Genomic DNA, 24611 nt, shown 5'->3' on the forward strand with positions numbered 1-24611 from the left:
AGAAACCCTCAAACAATAGGACATAGGAGTCATGGATAAACGCTCTAGTGGGAAAATTTTGAAGTGATTTCTATACAGCTTCTTTGAACCCCAGTGGGCCCCAGCAGTGGCCTGTTCTTTTTTTTTTTTTTTAAGACATTTTTTGCTTTATTTTATTTTTTTAAATTTTATTTATTTTTGGCTGCGTTGGGTCTTCGTTGCTGCGTGTGGGCTTTCTCTAGTTGTGGCGAGCAGGGGCTACTCTTTGTTGCGGTGCGCAGGCTTCTCATTGTGGTGGCTTCTCTTGTTGTGGGGCACAGGCTCTAGGCACGCGGGCTTCAGTAGTTGTGGCACGTGGGCTCAGTAGTTGTGGCTCACGGGCTCTAGAGCGCATGCTCAGCAGTTGTGGCGCGTGGGCTTAGTTGCTCCGCAGCATGTGGGATCTTCCCAGACTAAGGATCGAACCAGTGTCCCCTGCATTGGCAGGCGGATTCTTAACCACTGCACCACCAGGGAAGTCCCAGTAACCTGTTCTTTAACCCACGTTGTATCAACTTTTCTCTCTTCCCACATTCTCAGTTCAGCTTCCTGGGATGCCCTCCCAAACACACCACCTGCATCTGGACTTTGTCTCAGGGTCTGTTTACAGGGAGCCCCAAACTAAGGGACTCAAAATATAAGCCAACATTCTTGCTTGAAGACTGAGTCTCTTTTTCCTCCCCACTCCAAGCTCTAGAAACTTACATAAGAAACCCAATCTGGCAGCCACCATCATATTCTCACTCCTCTGCACGTCCTCGGCGACCCTGGGCCCAGCACCCTGACGCTCCCCGCTCAGCTGGAGGCCTGTCTGTTGCCAGCGTCTCCAGGGAAGTCTCAGAATGGGGTAAACAAACTCCTTCCTTCACTCATCATCATGCGTGCTAGGAAAATCTGTGCACAGATCCCTCATTTCCGGGCTGCCAATTTCCGCACATGCTGCAGGTTCGTGCCATTCCTTAAGGAATGGATGTCGTGAAAATCTAAATAGAACTTTTACTTTCATGGTTAAATTCCCTCTGCTTTTTAGCACTGAATGATTTTCTCTTTTCCTTTTGCTCCCTTTCCCATCGACACGCCCTTTGCACATTGCTCAACAGCATCCCTAGGCAAAGTAGCCCCAAACTTGCTTTTCCTAAAACCCTGAACCTCTGGAGCACCTCAGCTGGCTCTGCCCATCTCTGTGCTGAAATCTGACATCTCCCTTTCCACCCTCAGGTCTCAGGCTTGTCCAGGAGAAGCTAGTGCAGATGGGATGCCGTGGTCAGGCCCAATGGTCAGTAGCTTGGTGAGAAGGAAGAAGAACTTTGTATTCAGTACTGTTTGTGCACCATCTCTCTTTTTCGGTGACCACGTCCTGACTCCCTGCCCTCCACACACTCCACCCCGTCTTTCTGGAGTCCCTGCCTTTAATCCTTGCTCCCAATGTTTGCCCTCCTATTTTCCCCAGATTGAGTTAGGATAGCAAGAAACAGGTGGAGCAAGATTAGGCCTTAAACATCCATGTTCTGAAGGCCTGGATTCCCAAACCCATCTGACTCTACATCTACTCTGGATAATAGATATTTCACATTCTCCCTTTATTGGCCTAAAATACCATTTATAATACTCCAATAAAGATGTTAAAAAAAAAAAAAGTACTAAAGGTAACTACATAAGTAAATACAAAAGACAGTATAAATGTATTTTTGTTTGTAATTCAGTTTTTCTCCTATGTGACTTAAAAGACAAATGTAGTATAAGCAAGTCCCAAATACATAAAGAAAAACTAACAGAATTAAAATGAAAAAACCTGACACTATTTTTTTTTAATAAATAAATTTATTTATTTATTAAAAAAAATAAAATAAAATACCATTTATAACTCTTATACCTATACAAACAATATTTTTAAAAAATCAATATAATATAACATATTATAACATATAATATAATATAAAGTATATTCTGTAATATAAAAGGAAAGCAATTTTGAATACAATGATATGTATCTCAATATGTAAATGGTCAGGCACAGTTAACTAGAAGACAGTTGTCAGATGTTTGTACCTACTTAGAATGAGTAAGTTTGGATTTAAAACAAGCAACTCAGTTTGCAACTGAATTTTATAGACATTTTTCCTTTACATTTGATAACTTGAAATAAAGGTTAAACAATATAAACAGAGGATTTTGCGAGTGGGACAACTAGCTACATGGGCCAATAGAGGTGTGTCACAGAGGGAACTCAAACACCACAAGCAACATTGGGGCTGGTGACCTGAGTTTTCAAAATGGTGGCCATCTCCTGTTAAAATCCCAAACAAAACAAAGTACAATCTTCAGTAGATTTAACATTGTTGGAAAGTTCAGTTATCTTAAAACTGTGCCAAAATGCTTTGGTTTTTTTTATGTTACATGAAGTTAGCTTCTAGGCTTGAATAATTATAGACAAGATTTTCACCCACATGAATCACCGGGGGTCATCCAACATCATGTGCTTGTCTGTCCAGCAGGTTGCCAGACACCCTGCCTCCTGGCCCCCTCCCACCAAATGCCAGTAGGCACTGCCCACTATTGTGCTCACCCAAAAATTCCTCATAAATTTCCAAAATGTCACCTAGAGAGCAGTATCAACCACATTGAGAAGTATCACCCACCCTTTGCCCCCTACATGCACAGGCCACAGGAATTCAAACAGAACAGTGACCCAAAGATAAAACCCAGTGGGTTCAGTGGGGTCAGCTCTCCACCACCTCAGAGCCAATGTTCTCAGGCAGTGAGGAGGTGGCCAAGCAGCTGGAGCTGAAGCATTAATAAGCAAGAAAAGATAAATATGCTGCCCTACTGACAGGTGGGGACAATTGCCCCAAGGGTAACTTGGCAATATTTACCAAAAGTTTAAGTGTACATACTCTGTAATTCAGCAACTCCGCCTCTAAGAATTCATCCCAAAGGTGAACGTGTGCATGAGCAGTATGATATATATTCAAGGAGCCTCAGTTATAATTGGAACATATTGGAAACTATTTACATTTTTATCAGTAGGGCACTGGCTACATGAATTAAGGCACATCCATCCAGTGGAATGTTCTATAGAAACTGAGGTAGAGTTATGCCAACAGTACAAAGTGACCTCCAATATATATATTTTAAGTGAAAAAAGTAAAGCAGAGAACATTACATATTATGTGCTTCCAAGTAGGAATTATTTGTGTGTGTGTGTGTGTGTGTGTTTGACACTAAATTGGTTTGCTTGTATGTCCGTGGACTCTCTGTGGAAGAAATCACTAGAAACTAGAAGCACTCCTTGCTTCTAGGGAAGGACAGGGGCGAGGGGGAGACTTAGTTTTAACTATATACCCTTTTCTACCTTTAAATTTTTGAATTATGTGCATTTAATACCTATTCAAACCACTTTAATTTGTAAAATTAAGAGCCTTCCCTGATAAGGCTGTCTAGGAACAGCTGTGTCCTCAAGCATTAATTTGGAGTAGGGGAAACAGCCGCCATTGACCAGCAGCTGGGGCGGTAGGTGGGACGTGTCTCTGCTGGAGGCTGGGACATTGCAGGGACACTTGCTTGTCCTCTGCTCCGAGGGGCCCGCTTCAGAGGGAATCTGGATCAGCAGGACCTCAAAGACTTCAGACTGCCCCTCAAAGAATTTAAGTCTCCCTGTTCATTTACTTTTCCCAATTATGGCCATAGAGGCTGCTCTTCAAACTTCTACAAAGGAAAGTGACCCAAAAGACAGGCCTGGAGACACTGGTGGATGGTTTCCCCGGCAACTACAATTCCTGTGGCTATTTGGGAGTCCATGACCCAGCCAAGGGCCAACCAATGGCTTTTCATTCACCGCTATATGTCTTGTAAATCCAGTCAACTGAACTAAGAGTTGTTTCCTCAGTGAACATGTATTGATCACTTAGCATGTGTCCGGGTTCATTCTTGCATTGGGAGAATAAATCATGGTTCCTGTCCTCTGGCGTACTGGCAGATGAGATGTTCGTATAGATGAAGAGTTCAGTCAAATATCTACTGAGCAACTCCTCCCAGGCTCGGGGGTGCTGGTTATGATGTGTGTGCCTTGGGTTATCTCACAGAGACTTCAGTGGGATTGAGTCCACAGCAGTAACCCCCTCATTAACATGCACTTGATTTTCTTCTCTCTGTTCCCTGCTCCTTCACTCCTGCTTCCTTGAGATCACTCCCAAGTAATCTCCCTGCACCCAGGTGCTTGTCTCAGCCTTGCTTTTGTGAACACCTGAACTAAGACAAGAGATTCTGAGGGAACTCATCATTAGGAAAAGGAAACTGTTCACCATGACCACAGCTACGTCTTTCTTTTCTGTCAAATTGCTTCATGTAATGGCAGATGACATTGGCTATGTGGGCCTTTGGAAAATTCCAGGACAAATAATGGCATTTCTAATACAAGTTCAAGGGAAAAAATTCAAGATCCCAAATAGAAGCCTTCAAACACATTTCTAATCACAGCAAACATTGTCCTGACCTCCTTTAAATGGGGATCACTGTAACAAGTTTAAATTCCATGAATAATAAAGTAGGAGTCTCTAGTAGGTCCCTGGAAATTCCATTAAGTTTTGTACAAAAGCAAAATGGACATATGTCTTTGAGATACTTCACATGTCTTTGAGATACTACATGGAAACAATCACATTCCTGTTTCTGGGACTGCTTTTGGGGATGCCTCCCCAACTCTGAATGGGACCTCACTAAAATTGTTTTTGCCACAATCAGATGGAAATTTCTAGATTCCAAACCAATAAACAGTCGCAGGTTTTCTCTCACCTCTACTCTCTCTTCAATGACACATCTGGATATGGTTCCCACCCTTTCAGTTCCCTGCATGAAGCTAGGGACCTTCCACATCATGGGGCATCTGAGTCCCAGCTGTGAGTCTCACTCAGTGATAAGAGGTTGGCTGGGGTTGGGGGGGGCAACAGAGAGTGCACTGCCCTTTTCTATTCCTTTCCTGAGACAAGGGTAAAATTGGGGTAAAATTTAATTGCCATCTCACACTTGGTAAAATAGAACAAGAACCTCCAAACAAGGTAAAATTCCATTACAACTTCCCTTGTCTTTGTTCGTACTGAGAAGGAAAACCATTTCTCCTTAACATGAGCAGTGAGGTCTACATGTCAAAGACCCTCACAGAGGGACCTCAAGCAGGGGTTTGCACGTGTTCCTGCGGATACCCTGCCCAACCCCCCTCATACCCTCTCCCGGCTCTACTTTTCTCCTAAGCATTTGTGACCATCCATCACCTACTGCACCTACTAATATTTTTCTTGTTTATTATCTGTCTCCCCAACTAGAATGGAAGCACCATGAGTGCAGGGATTTTGCCTGTTTTTCTCTCTGTTGTAATCCAACAGTGCCTGATAGACAGTTGGTATCTTCAGTAGTATCATCCTGAAATTAGACAAAAGCTTGGGGGCAGGTGGTTTATTCGGGAGATGATCCCAGATACCAGAAGTGAGGAAATGAGGAGAGGACAGACAGGACACAAGGAAAATTGTTCAATAAATGTTAACTAAATGGATGGAGGGAAGGGAGTTCAGTAACTGGCTTACCCTAAGGAAATTCTACAGCAGTGTGTCTCTAAGTGTGGTCAGGGAAGCACCACCACCAGCAGCATTAAGGAACTTGTTAGAAATGCAGATTCCTGGGCTCCACCTCAGACCCACTTGAATCAGAAACTCTGGGAGGTGTTTGAACAAGCCCCTTAGGTCAGCGGTCCCCAACCTTTTTGGTACCAGGTACCGGTTTCCCGGAAGACAATTTTTCCACAGACTGGGGTAGGGGTGGGCGGATGTTTCACGCGGTAATGCGAGCGATGGTTCAGGCGGTAACGCCAGCGATGGGGAGCGATGGGGAGAAGCAGATGAAGCTTCACCAGCTCGCCCGCCACCCGCCACTCACCTCCTGCTCTGCGGCGGGCCCCTAACAGGCCGCGGACCGTTAGCAGTCCGCAGCCCGGGGGTTGGGGACCCCTGCCTTAGGTGATTATGCTCTATAACAACTTAGTGTTCTCAGACACGTCTTGGACACAGTCACAAATCAAACGAGTTTCCCCAACTGAACTACACAGCAGCCTCGTGGGAAAACCACTGGAAAACATCTAATCTGCAGCTCTGTTTCAAAAATGTTGCCTTTAGATTGCAGAAATGCAGCAGCTTCTAGAGTTCAGAAAGGGGGACGGCAACCAGAGGCGGCTCCCCGCCCAGCTCCCCGCCCCCCGCCGGCTCCCCACCCACCTCGACCCCTAGAGTCCCACCATCCCGGGAGCTGAGTACAGATTCCGATTTTGAATGAATCACTTCCAAATCTTTCTCCGGGAGGGAAAAAAGGGAGAGGAGTGGAGGACCCCGGGAGGGGACGAGGGATGGGTGGCGACCCCCAGGTCCCAGGCTGGAAGGCCTCGGTGCGCTGAGGCTCCAGGGGTCTGTGGAGGAGCCTTGGCCAGGCGCTGCTCCTGTTGGCGCCTAGGTTGCCGACGGTGAAAGGGGGCTGTCAGTGACTTTTGCAGGACGCGGCGAACCGGAGCACCAACTAGCGGACTCTAACACAAACGACTTCAAGGCGGAGGTGGATGTAGACCCCTACGGCGCGCTAGCTGGGGGTCGCCTAGCTCCGGAACCAGGGACGCGACCTCGCAGGGAAGGGCGCACGGCGGCCGCGGCGCCACCCGTGTCCCTACCAGGTGGTTGAGTGACGAGGGGCAAGGTCCTTATTTCAAAGCCGGCGGGGACGGGGCCAGGTGTGAGCTCGGGTGCTCAGGGAAGGTGGGAGTGGCGGACGCCGATGCCAGAGGGGAATGGGGACTGGGAGGCTTTGGGGGACACTCGCTGGCGCCACTTGGCCACAAGGAGCCGCGGCCACCGCGGGCAGGAGGTAGCTCCGCTGGGAAGAAAACACAGCCCTTTCCCAAACTCCGGGCAAAGCCCAATGGTGTCATCCTCATTTTACAGCTATGTGAATCGGGGCCCAGGACGCCAACAGCCAGCCGTGGCCGAGCCCTTTCACACTTGGTCCCCCGAGCGGACTATAGGCGTGCGGGCAGCTTCTACATCCCGGAGTAGGGTCCCCATTCCTAGGTCTCCCGCCCTGAGAGGGGAAGCTTCGAGCTGGAATGGGCAAGGGAGATGGGGTGGGCCCGGCTTGGGGAGGAAGCTCTCCCGACAGAGACGGGGCTGACGCCGGACACCCCGCCTGGGACAGGTTCACCCTACTCCGCTGGGCCATTGGCCCCTCTCTCCCGGCAGCCACCTCAATCTTTTGTCGCCCCGGTTGCCGCCCTCTGAGCACGTGTCGTTACCCGGCTGCGTCAGCGCTGGGTAAATAGATGACTGGCCAACGGCTCAGGCGGGGCTATTTAAGAGGCAGCCTCCTGCCCGCCTACCGTGAACTTGGCTCGGCTCCCCCGCTGCTCTGGCAGGAACGCGAAGCCCGTCGCGTCCTATTCCGAAGGTAGGTTCCCCGCTTTGGGGGATACAGGTGCCAAGTGTCCTTCATCCAAGTGAAGAAGGGTGTCTTCACTTTTGTGCCCCTTGCGTTTCATTTTTCTGTTTTCTGTGTCTTCTTTCCGACAGCTCGAAAGACATTTCTTGAAGTCAGCAAGGACAGTGCGGGTGGGTAGAGTTGCTTTAGAGACTTCTACCCGCCGGCTTTGTTCTTCTCTCGCGCAGGCAACGCTGGAGTATCTATCTGTTTGCTCGGATTAGCATGCAAATTGCGATTTGCTAGATGTTACACATCGGGGCAGTCTACTTTGCAATCTTTTCAAATAAACTACCGAGAGGCTTTAAGATTTAAATTCATTTTCTGAATACTGCAGGAAAATTCAAGTCTTTGGGGGATAGAAACGTGTGTGTTTTATCTGCCGGCGGATCTAAAATGCAGCGGTGCTTGGCTGAAGCCCGATGACTGAGCGCAGATTTCTGATTTTCTTTTTTAAAAAAACCTGCCTGTGCTTTGCGTAGTGGTTTATTGCCAATTCCCATGTGCACCTTGAAGAAACTTGAAAGATATGGCTTTTATTTATTGCTCCCACATTTTAAACCGTGCTTCTTGGTTTTTCACCATTTATTTCCCTATTGGAAGCTTCTTAGCTCTCTGGAAAGGTGCTACTATTCCTCAAGGGTCTCATTTCTCCCCCAGAGTCTTCTCTTTAGGATAATTTTCACCTATCTTTAATCTCTTGCTTTTCCAGTTAGGAGAAGAGAGACGACACTCTGTAACACTTCCTCAAACTAAAGGAAAACAGAAGACATTCCTTCTGCTAAACAGGGCAGAGGGCAGGGTCTCCCTCCGTCCCCCGCACCATTGCCCGGCCCCGGCTGTGGTTCCCCCAAAAGACGAGCGCGGTGAGCCCGGACGCGCGTGCTGGGGTCACGGCTCCCTCGTGCTTGCACCTGCCTGGCGGGTCCGGAGCCCCGCGCGTTTGGACTGAGCCCCCTTCTCCGTACCTCGGGGTGCCCGACCCTCCGCGAGAGCCCGCGGAGGCCCCACCTGTCCGTTCACGTCCCCTTCCCTGTGCTCCCCGCAGCCATGAACGGTGGCTTGTGCCTGTGCGTGCTGATGGCTGTCCTGGCGGCGGGCGCCCTGGCGCAGCCCGTGCCTCCCGCGGACCCCGCGGGCCCCTGGGCGCAGCAGGAGGACGAGGCCCCGCGGAGGCAGCTGAGGGCCGTGCGAAGAGTGAACGACGAGTCCCGAGCGCACCTGGGCGCGCTGCTGGCCAGGTACATCCAGCAGTCTCGGAAAGGTACGCAGGCTGCCTCCCTGTCTCTCCCTTCTGCCTCCAGTCCTGACCCTCTTCTCTACCTTGGGGCTGGTGGAGCAGGGTATCTCCTCCGCAGGAAACACGGGCAACACGTTAAGATGAAAGGTTTTTTCACTTTCTTTTCCCGAGTTGTACTGCACTGGACAGTGCAGTTTTTCTGGACGTCCTCTGTAGCAAACTGAGAGCGAGTGCGGAGAACTTAGTTTATTCAGGGAAACCTTTTAAAAAAGCTTTCTTTAAACTAATGTTTGGCACGGGTGTCGCTGTTTAAGTTCAACACCATATGAAGACATGAAAAGATAATTACTGAGCAAATTACAGACTCAGAAAGGGTTTGCAGATCCACTAAACGCTCTCTACTGTAAATGAGAAGGACCCAGGAGCCACCCAGATACTGCACTTGGAAACCCTCTAGCAGGCAGTAATCAATGCTGAGAACGCTTGAGATCTGACAGCAACAGTTTGAAAAGTGACAGTGTGTCGATTTTCACCAAAGTATGTAACAGGAGGAAAGAATCAGGAGCAGGTTTGAGCTCTCCTCGGCAGTGATTTAAGATGATTACCCAGCAAGACACGTGTTCGTTTTTATTTTGCTGTTGGAGAGATGGACCCAACTGCAGCAGGAGCTAAACAAGCCACACTTTTCTCAGCCTCAAAGTCTTTCTCCAGGAATAAGGTGATTCAGCAGCTCAGTAGCTGAGTGGCATATGGACAGCCCTGTCCCTTTCCTGGGCCTGGCTATCTCATCTATAAAGAGGGCACGAGGGTGGGGCTCCCCTCGGCCCCTTCCAGGTCTTTTTGAGATTCAGAGGGAGGCTCATTCATCTCTAGAATTCCTGGAAATCATGATTTGGACTGGGGCAGATTTTTTCCTACCAACTTTATCCACAGTGATACTGATGGTGAGCACACTGACTGGGGAGCGGTATTTTAAACTGGACCAACACAGCTGGACAATAAACCACAGCTGCTGGGAAGGGGTAGAGGGTGGGCTCCATTCCCATGAGGCTCTCTTAACCTGCTGGTGTGCCACGGCCTGGATTTGAAATTTAACTCATGGCTTGACGAGATGGGGAGAAAATAAAGGGCTTGGCTCTCCAGAATCTCCTATAATTCCATATGAAGGTGAGAAGGGACCTTTTTACCAGGGGATTTCAGAAGGAAAGAATAGAAGATGATTTGTTATATTTCATCCTCTCATTGGGAAATTGTCCCAACTACCATCTTCTATTTTGCTTTCCTGCTAATTAAACTGAAAGATGTGGAAATACTAGTCAGATGACAGAGAACATCTGAAAATTTGGGGGGTTCCTGCTGATTGTCTGCCTGAAAGTAGTTTAATATCTGTCCTTGGATATGGGTTGAATTTCAGCCAGACCAGTCTGAAATATCCTAGGCTTTTCATTGACCATAATCTGGAAGCCCTTTCATACCTTCAAGAAAGATCCACCAGAAACAGTTGTGGGTAAAAAAGCCAATTACCGATGATTTCCCCAGAACTGACACTCGACAGTGGCTTTAAACCACAAATCTTAGCTGGAAGGTCCTTCCTGGTGCCTCTTCTCAGCCCTTTGCCTTCAGCCTGCCATGACAAACAAACTCATGTGGGAATAGCCGTCACTTGGAACTTTAGCTGCCAACACCCAGGATCAGCACTAGCTAGAAAATAATCATGCTCTTCTATTTGACAAATATGAACTAGAAATAAGTATCTACATCTATAGAGTTTCTTTGACTGTTTTACACATTTTGAGATCACAGTGAATATTTACTCAACTATAGTATATATTATGCTTAAAGATTCCAAACAAGATAACGCACCCTTTGGGGAGTGCTCAAGAGTTTATCATTAGAAACTGTCTGTAGAGCTTTCAATGATCCGAGGAGAAGCAATTCTGTTAGTGTACACGTGCCCCAAGCCCAGCAAAGCCCGGTGCTACATCTGTATTGTCTCTCTTCATCCTCACAACAGCCTTGCGCAGTAAGGTCTATTATCCTCATTGTACCAGTGTGGAAGCTGGGATTCTGGAAGACTGAGTGACCTACATGAGGTAGCACATCCAGGCAGCATCAGGGCTGAGAGTCTATTCAAGTCCTGCCCTCCCTGGAAGGTCTGGAAGCCATTCAGCTTCCCAGCTGTACTGCCCATTACGAGTTTTAAAATTTCCAGTAGCCCGGCCCTTCAATTGTGTAAGTCGGGTGTAAGTGCCTACTCTGTGTACACTAAGTGAGTGAGGACTCGTAAATGCACAGAACCATGTGTGGAATGGGGAACTTGTGTCACAGGCGCAGCTTCCATGCTGTACACGGCGGCCCCACCAACCACTGAGGCTGCTCCTCACATCAAAGCTGCCCCTTTGCTTCCCTTAGGTGGAATTCCCAGCTGTGCCCAGCCCTCAGAGGGGGCATTCAGCAGCAACAGGCAGGAGGATGGGGCATATCGCCGTGTGACTGTGCACAGATAACTGGGTCCGAGAGTTTTGCTGAATGCAAGGACTAATATTTCACCTGAAAGGTGTTGCACAATTAAACAGCAGGGGCTGTTTTTCCTCTGCATAGACTGGGGATGCCTGCAAAGGGGCTGGAGTGTGCTGGGGTGACACTTAGTTCCAAAGCTGGGAATTAATGGGGGGGACGGGAGAGAGAGGGGAGAGGAAGAAAGGATGGGGATGTAACCTGCTCTGTAGGGTTATTTCTGGTTTTTAATTTAGCTAGCTTTATTTGATTATCCAACAAGACAGAATACCTGCTTCTGCACTGTCATCAATGAATAAGCCGTGAAACTCGATGCAGCCTGTGGGCAGGAGTTGGCAAGGGCAGCCTTGTGCAGAAGAGCTCAATGCCAGCAGTGGGACCATGGTGGCTCCCAATACAATAGGAACCATCGAGTGATCGTCCACCCCTCTGCCCTTGAAGCCACCTGGGCTTTGCCTATCGAGGTCCCTGAGGGACCTTAGGTTGTATAAGTGAAGGTATGATACTGATTTTCTACCCAGGAGGCCACTGTGTGTGATCTGTAGGCCAGGACTGTCACATGCCTCGTCATGGCCCTGTCCACTCAACGTGAATCATTCCTGGACTCATCCTGTTCCTAAGGACTTAACTCCCATCCCTAAAGGCCCATTTCAGGTTCAGTTATTGCATTTTGGTCAAAATGGCTGAATTAAATTACCTCTTTGTCCTGCCCACCCTTCTTTGAGTGTTACTGAGGTGCTGAGATTTTAATCTGATGGTGTGCCTTTTTCTCAATACCAGTTTTTAAAAAAAGAAGGTAGCTTTCAAATTAATAATTTTAAAACAGTATATATCTAGCATTGGGACTGGATTCCATTTTTAAAAACACATCCTAACATCAAAATATCGTAATTGCATTACCTTAAAAAGAGTCAGGCAGGCTCAGGGATATTAAGGGGTAAACTTTAGAAGTGGGTAGTACTGGGGAAATCCTGGGTTAGCACCTGCTGAGAGCCAGCTACATAAGGGAAAACACCCCTAGGAGTAGAAAAACCTAGGCAGGTCCCAGCTGTGAAAGGTGAGAGTGAATGAATTCACCTAAATTCATACAGATCGCAAACCACACCCACGACTAGAAAAGACTATACCCTCTCTCGAGTTAAACAGACATGGGTCCTTCTCCTCGCTTAGATTTTGGCCCAGCAATCCCACTATCTTGATACCTCTTTGATACCTTTAAGAAGGTGCATGTTATGTATTGTCTGGCCTTCTCCATTGTTTTCCTTTACAAACTGAATGTGTGATGCTCTTAGATATAATGGTCCCGTTTCCTTCCTCTCTGCCCCTTGTAGCTCCTGCTGGCCGAACGTCTGTAATCAAGAACCTGCAGAGCCTGGACCCCAGCCACAGGATAAGTGACCGGGACTACATGGGCTGGATGGATTTCGGCCGGCGCAGTGCCGAGGAGTATGAATACACCTCCTAGAAGACCCAGCCTTCGTCAGCACAACAGGGAGCAAACTCCTGACTCAGAGGAGGCAGAATAAGAAAACAATCACGCTCATAACTCGTTGTCTCTGACGTCTGACATTTAAAGTATCTATTTATTAAGTGTTCAATGTGAAAAATCTGTCTGTAACGTTGTCCAACGCAACCATGCACCTTAGCAGAAATGTACAAGTGGAAGACAAAATGTTTCCCTCATCTGTGACCCCCACCCCCTGTTCCTAAAGTGTTGCTATGCTATTAAAGTGATTTCATTCTGCCCCTTATTCCCTGTTTCTACCGAGGGCAAAGGGTCCTTTAGTCCTCAGAACATTCAAGGAGGGATTCCTGATGTATGGGGCCCAAAGAGGAATCCCTGTGGTAGATGGTCCCAGAAAGGGCTTGAGAAATGAGGGTCAGGCAGAGAGCTGGCTTCTCTACTTCAGGTCAGGTAGCCAGTGAAAGGGCCTTCTGTGTCAGCTCCACGGCCCAGCCCTGGCCGCCCTGGGCCCTGGGCCCCAGTGGGGCACCATTGCAAAAAGAAACCTGCCCAGCTTATAGTGCTACTTGTTTGTCTGGGTGAATCCCAGAGAGGCAGCTGGGGATGGAGCTTTCCATCAGCCCATCTCCACGGGGTGTTCTCATCTGCCAACTCCATCCCACACCAGGGTTTCTCTGGGGGTGCTCTTGGCCTTTAAACAAATAATGGGGCAGCACTGGTCAGCACTTTTGTATGCATTGGACCTCTCCATGGCCCTGTGGCACAGAGGCTATTATCCTTTTACAAATGAGGAAACAGACTCTGAGAGATGAAAGTGACTAGCCCGTGGTTCCCCAGCTAAAGAAATTCACAGACTTGAGGGCATATGGCTCCTAGGTTAACGTGACCTCCATCGCTCTAGCACTTCTCAGACTCTGGAGTGGGTATGAATCACCTGGAAATCTTGATGAACTGCACGTTCTGACTAAGCAGTTCTGGGCTGTGGTCTAAGCAAGCCCCCAGGTAATATCTGGTCCTGGACCACACTTGGAGTCACGACAGTATAGAAAAGAGTCTGTGATTACAACCCCTTGGGTCTCACCGTATTCCAGACATGTATTGCCGGGCATGTTCTGGGGGATCTGGTAGTTACCCAGAGCAGAAGCTCTCTTTTCGTGGGCCACTCCCTCTATTGGGTCTCTGCCGGGATCAGCAGAGAGAACTAGTCCAAAGGGATGTCCATGGATCATCTAACACCAGCCATCACACAGCAGCCTTTCTGTACCTCCTGGCTGAGGCCCCCAGGAACCCAGGGTTTTATCCAGCAAAGACCGCAGGTGGCCCAACGCAGCAGGACATGCAGCTCCAAAGGGGACAGACATTGGAAAGAATGGTGGTCAGTTCAGTTTTCAAGGAAGGCATACTGCTGTTTGGTTCCATATCAGTTGGGCACCACCCAGTGACCAGTCTGGGAAGTAGATGGTGGTCTATGTGTTACTTTAGCTCTCGAAGTCTTTGATATGCCAATTAGGACCAGATTCAAGCACGCATGGCTTGGGGTGAGCCCTGGAGTTCATGAAGGACTATATGGGGTTGCTTTCCTGAGCTACTCCCTTTCTATGATCTCCCCAGTACTTTCCAATTCCCTGGGGCTCCCCTTTTTGGTCCTCCACCCAAAAACTTGGGGCTCTGGTTACCCGATTCTGCCACACACTGCCACGTTTGGGCCCATGTTCAGGTCCAAGTAGCAGAAGAATAGAGAGAGAAAAAAATAATGGGGATTGACTCCACCTTCTTGGGATCACAGCTCCTCTGACCCAAGAGCAAGTTTCCCCTTCCTTAGAGTTTTGGCCCTGGCCAGGCTCATGACTGACTGCTACCACAGCAGCTGTGTGTTTGCCTGGGGGCTGTGGCATGAAAGAAAGAGAAGAAAGAAAAAAACAGGGAATGTTCATGCTCTCTGGCCATTAGGAATTCCCTTTTTCACTCCTCGAGCCAGAACTAAGGGGCATCTCCTGGAGGTGTCTGTGGCCCAGACCCCACTTCTGGTCCTCAGCTGTGTTAGGTTCAAGAAAGGCCCCACCCATAGCCTTCAGGGACTGTCCCTGCCTCCTCTCTGCCCACCAGGGCCTGGTAGTTTCTGCTGAAACTCTAGGATCTTGATGAAATATTATCTCAGGATGTGCTGAAATTTAAAAACCCAGTCATTCACAGCATCAGGCTATTCTCTAAGATTGGGTGCTTATTTTATTATCTTAATTTTGAATCCTTTACTATGACTCCCAAGAGGCTTCTGGTTTGGAAAATCTCAAGACAGCACAAGTGGGATTAGTGACAAGTGGGATGTTACATCTAATCAAGCTCCAAGACTAACAACTTTTCTACCTTTCCTTTCCCTGGCTCACATGCTGGTCTGGACACATGAAAACAGGCAGAATTGGCAAGAGTTCAAGCCTTACCTGCCCTAACACCTCTGGACTGCAGCCAGAGTGACTCAAAGTGTTTGATCTTTTTCCAAGTTCCATTCTGGAAAGGATGCAACTGCTCTCTGGTATCACCTCGTGTGGACTGTTACAAGCTCTTCACTAGCCCGACAACATGTGTGGAAGCGCACCTGTGTGTCAGGCACTATACTGATGTGGCAGGTATAGCAACCAAGAACTCCAGTGGGAGATTCACAAAAGCACAGTATAATGTTCCAAGAATGATGGCAGGTAATATTCAGAGGCTGGGCGAGAGCAGCAGAGCTGGCTGAATTAAGGGGCAAGACACCTGGGCAGCTGCCCCAGGAGCCAGTCTCAAAGAGACATCTAATCGCCACTGCAGCATTGGAATCTGGGTATCAGTGAAATTCTTCATACTTAGTAACTTAGCTAACTGATGAAATGGGCATCGATTCCTCCTCTACAGAAGACGACAATGCCCTCAAGTGGACAGTTTTTTAAAAAACCACTCCTGTGGGTGCCAGCTTCTCTCCGTAGAGAAACACGTTGAAATCTGCAGGATTCAGGCCTGCTTCTCTTTGCCAAGCTGCTGGTTAACCCACCTAGTCAGCTGAAATTTTAAAACCAGATAATTCAGGCCCTCAGACTGCTATTCTAAGAATGGGTGATTTATTTTATCTTAATGTTGGAACTTGAATATGACTGCCAAAAGGCTCCAGGGCTTGGAAAATCACTCAATGAAACTGAAAAGAGAACAAGAACCACCGACAAATGAAATGCTTTTTGTAGAATTAAAACCAAGAACAAAAAAAGAAACTCTTAGATGTATTTTGAAGATAACTTGGTAACTATGGTTACCTCTAATTAGTGAGCGCCTCATGCTTTCCAGATTTGAGTGGAGGAAAACTGAAGTGAAAAACAATTCCAAATTATTAAAAATGTTAAGTTCCATTGAGTGCATGTAATGTACTTTTGAAATGTAATTTAATGTCTGTTGAATCTAGTAATTAAAAAGTTGGTCTTGCATTTTTTAATTTTATTTTTTTCTGTAACTTATCATTATTACATGTTACAAAAAATATTGGCCCCTGATAGATCAATTTAAAAAACAAAACTAGGGGGGACCTTCAAGATAGCAGAGGAGTAAGACGTGGAGATCACCTTCCTCCTCACAAATACATCAAAAATACATCTATATGTGGAACAACTCCTACAGAACACCTTCTGAACGCTGACAGAAGACCTCAGACTTCCCAAAAGGCAAGAAACTCCCCACGTACCTGGGTAGGGCAAAAGAAAAAAGAAAAAACAGAGACAAAAGAATAGGGATGGGACCTGCACCAGTGGGAGGGAGCTGTGAAGGAGGAAAGGTTTCCACACACTAGGAAGCCCCTTCATTGGCGGAGATGGGGGGTTGCCAGGCGGAAGCTTTGGAGCCACGGAGGAGAGCACAGCAACAGGGGTGCGGAGGGCAAAGCCGAGAGATTCCCGCACAGAGGATCGGTGCAGACCAGCACTCACCAGCCCAAGAGGCCTGTCTGCTCACCCGCCGGGGCAGGTGGGGCTGGGAGCTGAGGCTCTGGCTTCGGAGGTCAGATCCCAGGGAGAGGACTGAGGTTGGCTGTGTGAACACAGCCTGAAGGGGGCTAGTGCGCCACAGCTAGCCGGGGGGGAGTCTGGGAAAAAGTCTGGACCTGCCTAAGAGGCAAGAGACCATTGTTTCAGCGTGCACGAGGAGAGGGGATTCCTTCCCTGTCTGCCCACAGAAGGCAGAGCACTGCCTAAACGAGCTGCAGAGATGGGCGTGAGCCGCAGCTATCAGCTCGGACACCAGAGACAGTCATGAAACGCTAAGGAGCATTTCACCTCCTGCAGCCACCAAGAAGCCTGTGTGCAAGCACAGGTCGCTATCCACACACCCCCAGGAGCCTGTGTAGCATGCCACTGCCAGGGTCCTGTGATCCAGGGACAAGTTCCCTTGGAGAATACACGGTGCACCTCAGGCTGTTGCAACGTCACGCTGGACTCTGCCGTCGCCCCTCATTCCAATTATAACTACCGCACCCCACACCCCCCAGCATGAGTGAGCAAGAGAGCCTTAATTAGCCGCTGCTTTAACCCCGTCCTGTCTTGGAACAGACCTTGGGGCCAAAACCAAAGCTGAATCCCAGGAGCTGTGCGAACAAAAAAGAGAAAGGGTAATTTCTCTGTGCAGCCTCAGGAGCAGCAGATTAAATCCCCACAGTCAACTTGATGTACCTGCATCTGTGGAATAGACAACTAATCATCCCAAAATTGAGGCCGTAGACTTTGGGAGCAACTGTAGGCTCGGGGTCTGCTGTCTATGACTGATTTGTTTCTGATTTTTATGCTTATCTTAGTATAGTTTTTAGCACTTGTTATCATTGGTGGATTTGTTTATTGGTTTGGTTGCTCTCTTTTCTTTAAATTATTATTATTATTTATTTTTTAATAATTTTTTTCTTTCTTTTTTTTCTCCCTTTCCTTCTGAGCCATGTGGCTGACAGGGTCTTGGTGCTCCGGCCTGATGTCAGGCCTGAGCCTCTGTGGTGGGAGAGCCAAGTTCAGGACATTGGTCCACCAGAGACCTCCTGGCCCCACGTAATATCAATCAGCGAGAGATCTCCCAGAGATCTCAGTCTCAACGCTAAGACTCAGCTCCACCCAACGGCCAGCAAGCTCCAGTGCTGGACGCCCCATGCCAATGAACTAGCAAGACAGGAACACAAACCCACCCATTATCAGAGAGGCTGCCTAAAATCATACTAAGTTCACAGACACCCCAAAACACATCACTGGACGTGGCCCTGCCCACCAGAAAGACAAGATCCAGCCCCACCCACCAGAACACAGGCATCAGTCCCCTCCACCAGGAAGCCTACACAAGCCACTGAACCAGCCTCAACCAGGAGAGTCAGGGGTCACATGCTGTCGCTGCTACTCTGGGCCTTAGTGTCACAGGTGACAGATAGAAGCCCCTGGGGGGGACCAAGGGTTTATACATTGGGGGGCTTGGGAGAACGACACATCTGTGGCTTTTCCCTTCTGAATAATGTCCCTAAACTTTAGCCTGCAGTTGTGAGTCTCTGCTACCGATGGCCCCCCGGTGCTGCAGCCGCCTGGCCCTAGAAAACCCTGCTGAATTCTGCCCTGCCCTCTGGCTTCCCTCAGGCTGGGGCTCTTCGAGAGCAGACCTGTTTTTCCTCATAGTGAGGCACCCTGAGGCAGGGCTGTGTCTTCCCTCAGGATGTGGCCCCTCAATAGCAGTGCTGTGTTTTCTGAGAGTGGTTCCCTGAGGCAGGGCTGTCTCTGTCATCAGACTGGGGCTCCCTGAACTCATGGCTGTGTTTCCCCTCAGAGTATGGCTCCCTGAGGCAGGGCTGGAGCTCCTCTTTTTTCTTTCTGGCCATGCCCCTCGTGGCTTGAGGGATCTTAGTTCCCTGACTAGGGATTGACCCCAGCCAGGGCCAGTGAAACAGTGAAAGCGCCGTATCTCCTCCTCGCTGTGTCTCCTCAAGGGCGGAGCTGTGTTTCCTCAGCCTGAGGCTCCCTGAGGCGGGGCTGTGTCTCCCCTCAGACTCAGCGTTTCTGAAGCAGGGCTCTCTCTCTCCCTCTTTGACAGCAGGGCTGTGTTTCCTCAGATTGGGGCTCCCTGAGGGTAGGGCGGTGTTTCTTTCAGTTTCTGGCTCTCTGAGGAAGGGCTGCATCTCCCCTCAGAATGGGGCTCCCTGAAGGCAAGGCTGTTTTAATCCTCAGATTTGTTTGCGCCCCCTGAGGCAGCTCTGTGTCTCCCCTCAGATTCCGGATCCCTGAAGGATCGCTGTATCCGCCCCCCCCTCACTGTGGCTTCTCGAGGACAGGGCCGTCTCCCCCTTAGACCGGAGCTCCGTGAGGCCAGGGCTGTGTTTCCCTCAGATTCGGGCTAAGGAAGGGCTGTATCTCCCCTCAGAATGGGGCTCTCTCAGGCAGGTCTGTGTCACCTCTCAGACGGGAGCTCCTTGAGGACAGGGCTGTGTCTCCCCTCAGATCTGGGTTCCCTGACGGAGCTCTGTATCTCCCCCTCACTGTGATCCTCAAGGATCGCAGGGCTGTGTTTCCTCATAGTGGGGCCTCCTGGCGTAGGGAGGTGTTTCCCCTCAGAATGGGGCTCCCTGATTGCAAGCCTCTTCTTCCCCCTCAGCTTCCCGCTCCCTGAGCCAGGGCTGTATCTCCAACTCAGACTGTGGTTCTTGGACAGCAGGGCTGTGTTTCCTTAGCCTGGGGCTCCCTGAGGGTAGGGCTGTGCTTCCATCAGATTTTCCAGCTCCCTGAGGAAGGACTGTTTTTCCCCTCAGATTGGGGCTCCCTGAAGTCAGGACTGTGTCTCCCCTCTGACTGGAGCTCTTTGAGGACAGGGCTGTTCTCCCCTCTGATTCTGGTTCCCTGAGGGGGCTCTGTATCTCCCCTTCACTGTGGATCCTCAAGGGCAGGGCTGTGTTCCCTGAATGGGCTCCCTGAGGTAGGGCGGTGTCTCCCCTCAGAGGGGGGCTTCCTGAGGGAGAGCTGTGTCTCCCCTCATCTCGGGCTTTCTGAAGCAGAGCTGTCTCTCCCCCTCAGACTGTGGCTCTTCGAGAGCAGCGCTGTGTGTCCTCATAGTGGGGATCCCTGAGGAAGGGCTGTATCTCTTCTCAGAAGGCAGCTCCCTGAAGGCAAGGCTGTTTTTCCCCTTAGATTCGCACTCCCTGAGGCAGGGCTGTGTCTCGCCTCAGATTCCGGGTCCCTGAGGGAGCGCTGTGTCTGCCCCTCACTGTGGGTCCTCAAGGACAGGGCTGGGTTTCCTCAGCGTGGGGCTCTCTGAAGCAGGGCTCTTTCTCCTCTCGGTATCGGGCTCCTTGAGGACAGGGCTGTGTCTCCCCTCGTTTTCGGGTTCCCCGAAGGAGCGCTGTATCTTCCCCTCACTGTGGTTCTTCAAGGGCAGGGCTCTCGAAGCCCTGTTTCCTCGGCTTGGGGTTCCTAGTGCAGGGCTGTGTCCCCTATCAGACTGGGGCCACCCGAAGGCAGGGCGTTATCGGCCCTCAGGCGCGGCCTCCTTGGAGTCAGGGCTGTGTTTCCCCTCAGAGTCTGTCTCCCTGAGGCAGGGCTGTGTCTCATCTCAAAGCCGGGCTCCCTAAGGCAGGGCAGGGCCTCCCCCCAGAATGTGGCTTCCCCAGGTTCCTGTCTTGCTTGCTTTCCCTGGATCTCTCACATCTACTCAAGGCGCTGCTGAGCCTCCGTTCTGCTGGTCTAAGATGAGGGCCCCGCTTTCCCTCTCTGGTTCTCAGTTCTTTGGGACTTCAGAGCATGATTAGCCTGAACCTTGGGATCTGGTGTGGTGCGATCCCAAGTACCGCTGAACAAATACTTCCTCCAACTCTGGATTCAATCATAAAGAATAAAGATTTTTTAAATTTTTTAATTTAATTTTTAAAAAATTGTTTATTTATTTATTTATTTATGGCTGTGTTGGCTCTTCGTTTCTGTGCCAGGGCTTTCTCTAGTTGTGGCAAGCGGGGCCCACTCTTCATCGCGGTGCGCGGGCCTCTCACTATCGCGGCCTCTCTTGTTGGCGGAGCACAGGCTCCAGACGCGCAGGCTCAGCAGTTGTGGCTCACGGGCCTAGTTGCTCCGCGGCATGTGGGATCTTCCCAGACCAGGGCTCGAACCCGTGTCCCCTGCATTGGCAGGCAGATTCTCAACCACTGCGCCACCAGCAAAGCCCCAAAGATTATTTTTAAAAGGAAGATGTATTAAAAGTGGGGTGGGTTAATTTCAAAAGATGGAAATATCGTAACATAGAATGCTTTTTTGTAAACTATTTTAAAAAGGTGCTTTCCTCTGTCTCCTGGGTGTGGCAAGAGGATATTCGAGGTGGTTTCCTCCCCATTCTATGCTCAGTTTTTTCCCTAATGCCCCAAACCTGTGTGTATGCCATGCCCTTCGCGGTGAATGCCTGCCTTGGGTTCACCTGGTGAACTTAGACAGGCGTCTCTACTAGGACAGCTGCCTGCCTTGAATTACTTTCCAGGGAAAAGCACACCCACCTGATTTTAGGATTGGATCATCAGGGCAGGTTCCTTCAGGTCTTCTGCTGTCTCCAAGCGCCCTCTACAGACCAAAGAAAATAAATCCTCCCAGCATATAGGGTCTTCCAGCCAGGAGCCCAAATGTGCAAAAAATTAAATTTATTTTTTTCTAAATTTGACTTAATCCCTATTATGACCTCCCAATCAATTCAGGTAATTCAGAATAACTTTCTACCTCCACCAACTTCTCCCCAGGAAGCATCTAAGTTCTGTGCACCGGCTCTCATTGGAGCTTGGGGTAGGCACTTGCCCACTTTCTTTATCCTGTTGGAAAGCCCCCAACCCATACCTGCCTCTGCTCCCAGGCAATGTTTGGAAGTGAGTCCCACATTTGCCTGGTGCTAGACACTTCGGGACCTCCTGCGGATCTTTCCACTGAGACCCACTTGCTGCCACTTCTACTCTCCCTGTGGTCACTGCCCTGTGATGGGGGTGAGGAGCTGGGCAGGGGTTCTGGAACATCTCCACTTTCTCAGTCCACCCCAGGAAATGAGCTTGCCTGTCCTTGCATCCCCACACTCCTCTGGGGCTTCTCCCAGACCCTGGACTTGGTTCAGGGACAGGGGAAGGCGAAGGCTGCCGCAGCAGCTCCCTCCTTCCTGCACCAGCTTGGTGAACCTGTTTGGGGCCTGGGAGGCATGGAGTGGGGCATGGGGGAGGGGGAGTAAGCAGTAGAAAGAAAAACTGGCTAGGTTTTCAATCCAGATCTTTTTGTCCTATACCAAAACAGATAGCCTTTTCTTTCTTCATAACTAAAAACCAAGACTTGGACATCTTTGTTTCCTGGTCCCATCAGCTGCCTCTTTGACAACTTCCCTTTGGGCCATGGTGCCCTCTGGTCAAGCTCCCTGGGCAGGGGGCAGGGCTCAGATATACAGAAGGAAATCCGTCACAGAACAGGGAGGGGAAAACCAGACCACCTCGAGCAACCCTCTGCCACAGTCACAAGACAGAAGAATGCATTTATTTTTATATTTACAAAACATATAGTACGAGGGTGCTTCCCACCTTTTGGGGGTTCCTTTTCTTGCACCTTCCTTTTAAAAAAATTCTTATTTGCTTTTTCAAGAAATATCTGAAGGTGACTTGCAGAAAGACAGCAAGCCCCTTTATTTTAATCCTTTGGCTAGTCTCTCCTAGGAAATAGGACATGCTTTCACATAGCAGAGTACAAGGACTGAATTCAGGAAATTTAATATTAATACAATATTTTAAAATATACTCCCAATATTCAAATTTCTCCGATCATCCCAATCTTTTCTTTTATAGCATCTTTTCCAATTTGGGATCATGAATTGCATTCGTTGTCCCTTTATTCTGGAACAATTCCTCTTTCTTTCATGACATTGATGTTTTTAAAGGGAACAGGTACATGGTTTTATAAAATGTCCCTCAATTTGGGTTCGTCAATTTGTCAACTTCATGATTCAGGTTTTGCATTTTGGGAACAACAGCATAGAAGTGCTGTGTCCTTCCCAGGACATCACACGTGAGTGGTACCTGATACCAGTTTGTCCCATTTGGGTAATGTTCAGTTTGATAACTTGTTTAAAGTGGTGCCCGACAGGTTTCTCCACTGCAAAGGTACCTCCCCAGCACTTTGAAAATTAATAAACATTCTGTGGGAAGGTACCATGTATGTAAATATCCTGCTACCTAACAAATTCTTACCCAATAGTTTTAGCATCCACTGTTGTCTAAATGAGTTAGTTTTGCAAAATTGCGGTTTTTCTAACTCTATTGTCCCTTCTACTCAGCATTCTACTTAGAAGCATGCATTCCAGGCTCCTTTTCCCATCCCTCCTCCCCTTGGAATGCCCTCCCCACTTGGCAAATCCTGCCCATCCTGGAAACCCAGATCCAGGGTCACCTTGTCTCAAAGCCTTCCCCGCCCCAGCCGGTAGATTAACCCACCCACTCTCTGTCTCCACTTCAAGCAAGGTGGCTACAGCTACAGCTGTCTGGCCTCCCTGAGCCTGAGACAGGGAGACACTGGGGAGGGGAACCCACTCCTCCCACGGCAGGACTCCCGCCCGAACTCCGAACTCCGCCTGATCTAGCACAGTGGTTCTCAGAGCCTAGTGAGCCCCAGGACCCCTTGCCGGGCTTGGTGAAACACATACCTGGACCCTATCCCCTGGGATTCTGATGCACCACCCCAAAACCTCACCGGCTTAACAACAAAAGTTGGTTTCTCCTTCAGAGCATATGTCAAATGCTAGACCGCAGGGAGTCTGGTCCACATGGAGACCCAGGATAATGGTGGCTCTGCCAACTTGTGACGCCATCATTTCAACATGTAGCTTCAGAGCAAGAGAGGAGCACAGAAAATCATGCATGGACTTTTCTCTGCTCACAGCTCACTGGCCAGAGCTAGTCCTGTGCCCTGCCCACTGCAAAGTGACTGGGAAACATGGGGATCAGATGGGCCATTTGGTGACACTGGTTTCTCTGCCGTAACCATGCTCCCCTTCTCTACTGGCACACAGCCATGCAGGCCTTCTCTCTGTTCCTCAAACACACCACATGCTTTCCTACCTTTGGGCCTTTGCACCAGCTGCTCTCTCTGCCCAGATGCCCGTGTGCCAGATCTCACATGGTTGGCTCAAATGCCACTTCCTTGGAGAGGCCTTTCCTGACTGCCCAAAGTAGCCACCCCATCTCTCACACCAGCCTATTTCAATTCTCTGTTCAAATAGGCCTTATTATGCCATGTTTGGGGTCATCTCTCTCCTATTAACAGACTGTACGTACACTCCATGAGAGAAACTGATCACTTATCACTATGTCCCATAGATGTTCAAAATATATCTCCCTCAGCTCATCAACCCTAAGGTGTATTACTATTCCCATTTTACAGGTTAAAAAAAATGGAGGACCCAAACAGAAGTGGCTTGCCCAGGGTCACACCACTACCAAATGGTAGCACCTGATTGAAATCCATGCCGCCACCACCCACTACTGTTTGCTTGCGTGATTTCACTGCTCCCAAATATTAAGGTGGCAGAAAATTTTATTTTATCCTTTTGTTCTCCATATGGTGATCCTCCACTGTGCTTCGTTTTTAAGTCTCAACAAAGTTCTATGGAGGGCAATTTGGCAACATCTATCTGGGAATTTATCCTACAGATATGCTCATGTATGTGGAAAATTACATATACGCAAGGTTTTTTCATTACAGTGCTGTGATAACAAAAGTTTGGAATTAACTTAAAGGTCCATGGGGGTGTGTATGTATTCACAGTGGGCACGTGCACGTGGTGGAGTAGTATGCAGCCCTGAAAAGTGAGAAAGAGCTTCAGGTTCTGATTGGAAGGTTACCT

General features: G+C 49.0%; 1 protein-coding gene across 1 annotated transcript; it reads left to right on the top strand.

Moving 5' to 3' along the window:
- The first annotated feature begins 8571 nt into the window (after positions 1–8571).
- On the top strand, positions 8572–12743 carry CCK (cholecystokinin). The gene is made up of 2 exons (XM_061195275.1): positions 8572–8785; positions 12610–12743. The coding sequence occupies exons 1-2, from the start codon at positions 8572–8574 to the stop codon at positions 12741–12743; spliced, it is 348 nt and encodes a 115-aa protein (XP_061051258.1).
- The last annotated feature ends 11868 nt before the right edge of the window (positions 12744–24611 follow it).

Source organism: Eubalaena glacialis, chromosome 7 (assembly GCF_028564815.1).
Source record: "Eubalaena glacialis isolate mEubGla1 chromosome 7, mEubGla1.1.hap2.+ XY, whole genome shotgun sequence".
NCBI classification, from domain to species: domain Eukaryota; kingdom Metazoa; phylum Chordata; class Mammalia; order Artiodactyla; family Balaenidae; genus Eubalaena; species Eubalaena glacialis.